Below are 8,669 nucleotides of genomic sequence, written 5' to 3' on the forward strand. Positions count from 1 at the left end.
GTTCTTCTTCTGTTACAGGAAGAGGAGACCCTCCCCCTGTTTCCTGCTCAGTTCTTCTTCTTCTGTTTCAGGAAGAGGAGACCCTCCCCCTGTTTCCTGCTCAGTTCTTCTTCTTCTGTTTCAGGAAGAGGAGACCCTCCCCCTGTTTCCTGCTCAGTTCTTCTTCTTCTGTTTCAGGAAGAGGAGACCCTCCCCCTGTTTCCTGCTCAGTTCTTCTTCTTCTGTTTCAGGAAGAGGAGACCCTCCCCCTGTTTCCTGCTCAGTTCTTCTTCTTCTGTTACAGGAAGAGGAGACCCTCCCCCTGTTTCCTGCTCAGTTCTTCTTCTGTTTCAGGAAGAGGAGACCCTCCCCCTGTTTCCTGCTCAGTTCTTCTTCTTCTTCTTCTGTTTCAGGAAGAGGAGACCCTCCCCCTGTTTCCTGCTCAGTTCTTCTTCTGTTTCAGGAAGAGACCCTCCCCCTGTTTCCTGCTCAGTTCTTCTTCTTCTGTTTCAGGAAGAGGAGACCCTCCCCCTGTTTCCTGCTCAGTTCTTCTTCTGTTTCAGGAAGAGGAGACCCTCCCCCTGTTTCCTGCTCAGTTCTTCTTCTTCTGTTTCAGGAAGAGGAGACCCTCCCCCTGTTTCCTGCTCAGTTCTTCTTCTTCTGTTTCAGGAAGAGGAGACCCTCCCCCTGTTTCCTGCTCAGTTCTTCTTCTTCTGTTTCAGGAAGAGGAGACCCTCCCCTTGTTTCCTGCTCAGTTCTTCTTCTTCTGTTTCAGGAAGAGGAGACCCTCCCCTTGTTTCCTGCTCAGTTCTTCTTCTTCTGTTTCAGGAAGAGGAGACCCTCCCCCTGTTTCCTGCTCAGTTCTTCTTCTTCTGTTTCAGGAAGAGGAGACCCTCCCCCTGTTTCCTGCTCAGTTCTTCTTCTTCTGTTTCAGGAAGAGGAGACCCTCCCCCTGTTTCCTGCTCAGTTCTTCTTCTTCTGTTTCAGGAAGAGGAGACCCTCCCCCTGTTTCCTGCTCAGTTCTTCTTCTTCTGTTTCAGGAAGAGGAGACCCTCCCCCTGTTTCCTGCTCAGTTCTTCTTCTGTTTCAGGAAGAGGAGACCCTCCCCCTGTTTCCTGCTCAGTTCTTCTTCTTCTGTTTCAGGAAGAGGAGACCCTCCCCCTGTTTCCTGCTCAGTTCTTCTTCTTCTGTTTCAGGAAGAGGAGACCCTCCCCCTGTTTCCTGCTCAGTTCTTCTTCTTCTGTTTCAGGAAGAGGAGACCCTCCCCCTGTTTCCTGCTCAGTTCTTCTTCTGTTTCAGGAAGAGACCCTCCCCCTGTTTCCTGCTCAGTTCTTCTTCTTCTGTTTCAGGAAGAGGAGACCCTCCCCCTGTTTCCTGCTCAGTTCTTCTTCTGTTTCAGGAAGAGGAGACCCTCCCCCTGTTTCCTGCTCAGTTCTTCTTCTTCTGTTTCAGGAAGAGGAGACCCTCCCCCTGTTTCCTGCTCAGTTCTTCTTCTTCTGTTTCAGGAAGAGGAGACCCTCCCCCTGTTTCCTGCTCAGTTCTTCTTCTTCTGTTTCAGGAAGAGGAGACCCTCCCCTTGTTTCCTGCTCAGTTCTTCTTCTTCTGTTTCAGGAAGAGGAGACCCTCCCCTTGTTTCCTGCTCAGTTCTTCTTCTTCTGTTTCAGGAAGAGGAGACCCTCCCCCTGTTTCCTGCTCAGTTCTTCTTCTTCTGTTTCAGGAAGAGGAGACCCTCCCCCTGTTTCCTGCTCAGTTCTTCTTCTTCTGTTTCAGGAAGAGGAGACCCTCCCCCTGTTTCCTGCTCAGTTCTTCTTCTTCTGTTTCAGGAAGAGGAGACCCTCCCCCTGTTTCCTGCTCAGTTCTTCTTCTTCTGTTTCAGGAAGAGGAGACCCTCCCCCTGTTTCCTGCTCAGTTCTTCTTCTGTTTCAGGAAGAGGAGACCCTCCCCCTGTTTCCTGCTCAGTTCTTCTTCTTCTGTTTCAGGAAGAGGAGACCCTCCCCCTGTTTCCTGCTCAGTTCTTCTTCTTCTGTTTCAGGAAGAGGAGACCCTCCCCCTGTTTCCTGCTCAGTTCTTCTTCTTCTGTTTCAGGAAGAGGAGACCCTCCCCCTGTTTCCTGCTCAGTTCTTCTTCTTCTGTTTCAGGAAGAGGAGACCCTCCCCCTGTTTCCTGCTCAGTTCTTCTTCTGTTACAGGAAGAGACCCTCCCCCTGTTTCCTGCTCAGTTCTTCTTCTTCTTCTGTTTCAGGAAGAGGAGACCCTCCCCCTGTTTCCTGCTCAGTTCTTCTTCTGTTTCAGGAAGAGGAGACCCTCCCCCTGTTTCCTGCTCAGTTCTTCTTCTGTTTCAGGAAGAGGAGACCCTCCCCCTGTTTCCTGCTCAGTTCTTCTTCTGTTTCAGGAAGAGGAGACCCTCCCCCTGTTTCCTGCTCAGTTCTTCTTCTTCTTCTTCTGTTTCAGGAAGAGGAGACCCTCCCCCTGTTTCCTGCTCAGTTCTTCTTCTGTTTCAGGAAGAGACCCTCCCCCTGTTTCCTGCTCAGTTCTTCTTCTTCTTCTTCTGTTTCAGGAAGAGACCCTCCCCCTGTTTCCTGCTCAGTTCTTCTTCTTCTTCTTCTGTTTCAGGAAGAGGAGACCCTCCCCCTGTTTCCTGCTCAGTTCTTCTTCTGTTACAGGAAGAGGAGACCCTCCCCCTGTTTCCTGCTCAGTTCTTCTTCTTCTGTTTCAGGAAGAGGAGACCCTCCCCCTGTTTCCATCTCAGTTCTTCTTCTTCTGTTTCAGGAAGAGGAGACCCTCCCCCTGTTTCCTGCTCAGTTCTTCTTCTTCTGTTTCAGGAAGAGGAGACCCTCCCCCTGTTTCCTGCTCAGTTCTTCTTCTTCTGTTTCAGGAAGAGGAGACCCTCCCCCTGTTTCCTGCTCAGTTCTTCTTCTTCTGTTTCAGGAAGAGGAGACCCTCCCCCTGTTTCCTGCTCAGTTCTTCTTCTTCTGTTTCAGGAAGAGGAGACCCTCCCCCTGTTTCCTGCTCAGTTCTTCTTCTTCTGTTTCAGGAAGAGGAGACCCTCCCCCTGTTTCCTGCTCAGTTCTTCTTCTTCTGTTTCAGGAAGAGGAGACCCTCCCCCTGTTTCCTGCTCAGTTCTTCTTCTTCTGTTTCAGGAAGAGGAGACCCTCCCCCTGTTTCCTGCTCAGTTCTTCTTCTGTTACAGGAAGAGACCCTCCCCCTGTTTCCTGCTCAGTTCTTCTTCTTCTTCTGTTTCAGGAAGAGGAGACCCTCCCCCTGTTTCCTGCTCAGTTCTTCTTCTTCTGTTTCAGGAAGAGGAGACCCTCCCCCTGTTTCCTGCTCAGTTCTTCTTCTTCTGTTTCAGGAAGAGGAGACCCTCCCCCTGTTTCCTGCTCAGTTCTTCTTCTTCTGTTTCAGGAAGAGGAGACCCTCCCCCTGTTTCCTGCTCAGTTCTTCTTCTTCTGTTTCAGGAAGAGGAGACCCTCCCCCTGTTTCCTGCTCAGTTCTTCTTCTTCTGTTTCAGGAAGAGGAGACCCTCCCCCTGTTTCCTGCTCAGTTCTTCTTCTTCTGTTTCAGGAAGAGGAGACCCTCCCCCTGTTTCCTGCTCAGTTCTTCTTCTGTTTCAGGAAGAGGAGACCCTCCCCCTGTTTCCTGCTCAGTTCTTCTTCTTCTGTTTCAGGAAGAGGAGACCCTCCCCCTGTTTCCTGCTCAGTTCTTCTTCTTCTTCTTCTGTTTCAGGAAGAGGAGACCCTCCCCCTGTTTCCTGCTCAGTTCTTCTTCTGTTACAGGAAGAGGAGACCCTCCCCTTGTTTCCTGCTCAGTTCTTCTTCTTCTGTTTCAGGAAGAGGAGACCCTCCCCCTGTTTCCTGCTCAGTTCTTCTTCTTCTTCTGTTTCAGGAAGAGGAGACCCTCCCCCTGTTTCCTGCTCAGTTCTTCTTCTTCTGTTTCAGGAAGAGGAGACCCTCCCCCTGTTTCCTGCTCAGTTCTTCTTCTTCTGTTTCAGGAAGAGGAGACCCTCCCCCTGTTTCCTGCTCAGTTCTTCTTCTTCTGTTTCAGGAAGAGGAGACCCTCCCCCTGTTTCCTGCTCAGTTCTTCTTCTTCTGTTTCAGGAAGAGGAGACCCTCCCCCTGTTTCCTGCTCAGTTCTTCTTCTTCTGTTTCAGGAAGAGGAGACCCTCCCCCTGTTTCCTGCTCAGTTCTTCTTCTGTTTCAGGAAGAGGAGACCCTCCCCCTGTTTCCTGCTCAGTTCTTCTTCTGTTACAGGAAGAGGAGACCCTCCCCCTGTTTCCTGCTCAGTTCTTCTTCTGTTTCAGGAAGAGGAGACCCTCCCCCTGTTTCCTGCTCAGTTCTTCTTCTGTTTCAGGAAGAGGAGACCCTCCCCCTGTTTCCTGCTCAGTTCTTCTTCTTCTGTTTCAGGAAGAGGAGACCCTCCCCCTTTTTCCTGCTCAGTTCTTCTTCTTCTGTTTCAGGAAGAGGAGACCCTCCCCCTTTTTCCTGCTCAGTTCTTCTTCTTCTGTTACAGGAAGAGGAGACCCTCCCCCTGTTTCCTGCTCAGTTCTTCTTCTGTTACAGGAAGAGGAGACCCTCCCCCTGTTTCCTGCTCAGTTCTTCTTCTTCTGTTTCAGGAAGAGGAGACCCTCCCCCTGTTTCCTGCTCAGTTCTTCTTCTTCTGTTACAGGAAGAGGAGACCCTCCCCCTGTTTCCTGCTCAGTTCTTCTTCTTCTGTTTCAGGAAGAGGAGACCCTCCCCCTGTTTCCTGCTCATCTTCTCTCAGAGTGCATCTACTACAGAGGTGAGCGCCATCACTTGAAGCTGGATCGCTGCTGAGGGACCCACCTGGACAGCTGCTTTGATGCTCTGAAGAAGAAATAAGAAAGTGTTCCTGCTCCTGCCCAAGGATTCCTTCTTTGTTGTTTCAGATGGAAGTTGATGAGAGTTTAACGACCCTTCTGTCAGATCTAGTTCAGAAAGCTTGAATCTTCTCTCTCTGAGGAACCTGATGGACTCTGAGGTTTGGGGCGTTTGGGGGTTAGAGGAGGCTGAAGTTTTAGGATCTGCTGTGATTGTGTCACCTTTAATCGATGAGAGTTTGACTTGTTTTAGTTTTTCTCCTCCTGTTTGTCCCCTGTTCACCTGTAATGCAACATCCAACACACACGTCTATGACTTAAAAACCGATGTTAACATGAATATGAGAGGAAATAAAAATGTCTTCAGAATAAACTAAAAACGTGAATTCATTAAACAAAATCAAACTTTTAGAAAGACCAAACAGAATATGAGCACATTCCCTTTGAACAACCACATTATGTTGCATTTCATGGTGGGAAAAAGCCCAAAAAGCACCTTTAAAAACCAAGAAAAAGAAGCTTGAATCAAAGTGTTTCACTCAGTACTTTAAACCCATCAGTGAGATCAAATATCAACACAGAGTTAAAGAGCAGTGTCATCTGCGTATTTAGGGACTTTTCATTATTTTACATGGTACAGGTGTGATCCTTGGTTGTTGTGTTGGTCCACCTAAATGCAGTTTGGGAGAATGTTTCCGGTTCAGCTGCTGGTTCTCACGTCTCGAGCCACATCTGGATCAGCTGTACCACGAGTGTCAGAGTACCAGTACTAGCAGAGGACATGGTAGTACTAGCAGAGGACATGGCAGTACTAGCAGAGGACATGGCAGTACTAGCAGAGGACATGGCAGTACTAGCAGAGGACATGGCAGTACTAGCAGAGGACATGGTAGTACTAGCAGAGGACATGGCAGTACTAGCAGAGGACATGGCAGTACTAGCAGAGGACACAGTAGTACTAGCAGAGGACATGGTAGTACTAGCAGAGGACATGGCAGTATTAGCAGAGGACATGGTAGTACTAGCAGAGGACATAGTAGTACTAGCAGAGGACATGGCAGTACTAGCAGAGGACATAGTAGTACTAGCAGAGGACATAGTAGTACTAGCAGAGGACATAGTAGTACTAGCAGAGGACATAGTAGTACTACATGATGGGGCGGCAGTGGCAGTGAATTCAGGGAAGTCCTGATGATTCAGGTAGTGAATCAGAGCTCCAGATGATTAAACTCTGCCTCAGGAGATTAAAATAAATCAAAGTTGTCACAATGGGGTGAGGTAGGACACGGATGCAGACTTTCAAAAAGGCAAACTAGATTTATTTTCACAAAAAAAAACAAAGGACAAAACAAAAGCGCGGCTGACAAAAAACCTAAACTGTGGAATAATACTTCATACAAAACAAAAGACTTGACATGGCATGGATAGATACTTAGTGAGACAACGTGGCATGAGGGATATCACAGGTGAGTAGGTAAGGATCTGATAAAAGGACAGGGGAGACTGGAAACTAAACAGGGAACTGGGAGTGATTGGTGACTGGCTGCAGCTAATGAACTGAGCATGGGAAGTGAGGGGAAAACAAGAACTCAAAACCAAGACATGAAACCTAAAACATGATGAAACATAAAACTACAAACATGGCAGAGTCCTGTGGGCGTGACAAAAGTTCATGGATGAACTGAGAAAGTCAACTTTTTTTGAATAAGAGTACGACATCCTCAGAATATACCGCAGTCCAGTCAGCTGAAGATGAACGCCTCACCTGAGGGGAAATCAGCCAGCTAACAAACTCTTTCAGGTTTCAGCTCTGAAACCTTTAATTTCCCATCATTAAAGACACATTTAATACTATTGCAACAGCCTGTTTTCGTGTCTGAACTAAAAGGAGCCACCATGTCCAAAATTCTGCAGCGAGGTTACTGACCCGCACAAACAGAAGGGCCCACATCACTCCCATTCTTAAGTCCCTTCATTGGCTTTCACTGGCTTTTCGTTTTAATTTCAAAATCCTGGTGCTGACTTTTAGAGCTCTCTGTGGTCAGACTCCTTCCTACATCAGAGCCCTTTGGTGTCCGTACACATTTGCGTATATTTCCGGAAGATAGATCTTAACATATGATAAATGTAGCGGGTATTTCGCGGTACCTACTATTAGTTATTCATTCATGATCTAACGATCGGTGTTTGGGCTAGAAAATAAAACAGAAGACCTAAATTCGGCTGCGGGAGCTGGTGAGTAATTAAAAAGGAGGCAGAGGCAGAATGATTACGTTTGGTGTTGGTACCATATATTTAGGTGAAAATATTTACAAAATAAAGAAACGAATAACTACAACAAAAATAATTATAACAATAACCCCAATATTTACAACTGCAGTATTAAATCAACAAATAAATCAAAATACATAAACAAAACAATAATCCACATGATGTGCGGGTGACCAATACTGGTGCTCAATTCCTGCTTGGAGTGTCCAATGTATAGAAAGTCTATAGGTTCAAATTGTTCACGGAGCAAAGTGGGTTTTTGGCCATGAGAGCAACCAGTAAAGGATGAAAGCAACCAGTAAAGGATGAGCGAGATGAGGGGACAAGCTGTGTCAGCCTCCTACCGACCCGCAGGGCTGTGGTTCTGGGTTCCTGTGTCTCAGCTCGCCATCAGTACCATCAGGACCATCAGGACCTGGCCTGTATTAAATAAACAGGACCAAATGAAAAATAAAATGAAATAAATGTGGTTCTATTTACTTTAGCTGTTCCCCAAAATATATTTGTTCCATGTGTACACAAAATAAATCCCAACAATTGGCAAATTGATGTTCTAATTAAATAAATGCAGTAAGTGCAAACAATAAATCATTCATTGGCCATCAAACATTCAAAAAGTACCATTGAGAAACAATAGCAATGGCTATGGACTTATGCTAAGTGTTTTAAAGTTAAAATGTCACAACCCATATATATTACCATTTCACTCAATAAATACACATACAGCATATATAAGTGCATATTCCCAAGGTAATCTATTGGGCTAAAACCTTTAAAACTGCTAAGAAAGCTGCAAGATGTGCAAAATAGCATGTGAAAGTGCTAGTGCTATGTTAGCATTAGCCTGCTAGCTTAGCTAGATAGCATCACATGGCATTCAAACAAACACTCACCAACTCGCTGATCAAAGCACACACGATGGCGGAACGGACACCCCACGGCAGGCAGTTAGCTCTACAGTACGATTTACAAAGTATTAACATATTTTGCAATCAACTAAAATAAAGAACGAAGTTTGCAAGGTGGAAACCAACCTGTTCACAGCTGTCAGTGGAGCTGCCCTCACCTCTGAATGAGGAGAGTGCACAGACAGAGTGAAGAGGAGCCACGTAGGACTGGATTGGCTAATCACGATCATGTGACGCGAGGGTGAAAAGGTCAGGAGGGTGATGTAATGTGCACAGAGAAATAAGACATAAATATGATACGAATTACACATACATATATATATATACACACATATATATATATATATATATATATATATACACATACATATACATACATGTCTCTAAATGGTAAGTATAATATTAAATAGTATTTTAATAATAGTACAAGCTGATTTTTAACCTGTGTTACATAAAGCCAGGTGCAAAATTCTTTTTTCATTTTGTTTACACACAAAATGAAAAGAAAATGACAGAAGGATTTCAGGATATCTGCTTTCATTTCCTAGGAAATCAAAATAGACTGCCCATAGCCTAAAAAACATCCATTTTTGCCATATTGTATATTATAATGTCACATAAATCAGGCCAGGAATGATTCAGCAACAAATCCTTTTGTAGATATCTTCAGAATACTGC

General features: G+C 46.0%; 1 protein-coding gene and 1 long non-coding RNA gene across 3 annotated transcripts in view; one reads left to right on the top strand and one right to left on the bottom strand.

The window, feature by feature from the left end:
• The window catches only part of LOC142391297 (uncharacterized), a 36,742-nt gene extending 31,586 nt beyond the window's left edge, over positions 1-5,156 (top strand). For both annotated transcript variants that reach the window (XM_075477068.1, XM_075477069.1), the window contains exon 4: positions 4,694-5,156. In XM_075477068.1, the coding sequence (XP_075333183.1) occupies positions 4,694-4,789 (96 nt within the window). In that variant the 3' untranslated portion in view covers positions 4,790-5,156. The remainder of the gene's footprint in view (positions 1-4,693) is intronic.
• Positions 5,157-7,002: 1,846 nt separating this feature from the next.
• Positions 7,003-8,254, bottom strand: LOC142391298 (uncharacterized). Its single transcript, XR_012770523.1, has 3 exons — positions 8,118-8,254; positions 7,977-8,037; positions 7,003-7,503 (listed from the first exon to the last, which is right to left on the bottom strand). It is a non-coding gene; the product is annotated as an uncharacterized LOC142391298 (long non-coding RNA).
• Between the last annotated feature and the right edge of the window lie 415 nt (positions 8,255-8,669).

The sequence above is a fragment of the Odontesthes bonariensis genome, chromosome 11 (assembly GCF_027942865.1).
Source record: "Odontesthes bonariensis isolate fOdoBon6 chromosome 11, fOdoBon6.hap1, whole genome shotgun sequence".
Lineage (NCBI taxonomy): Eukaryota > Metazoa > Chordata > Actinopteri > Atheriniformes > Atherinopsidae > Odontesthes > Odontesthes bonariensis.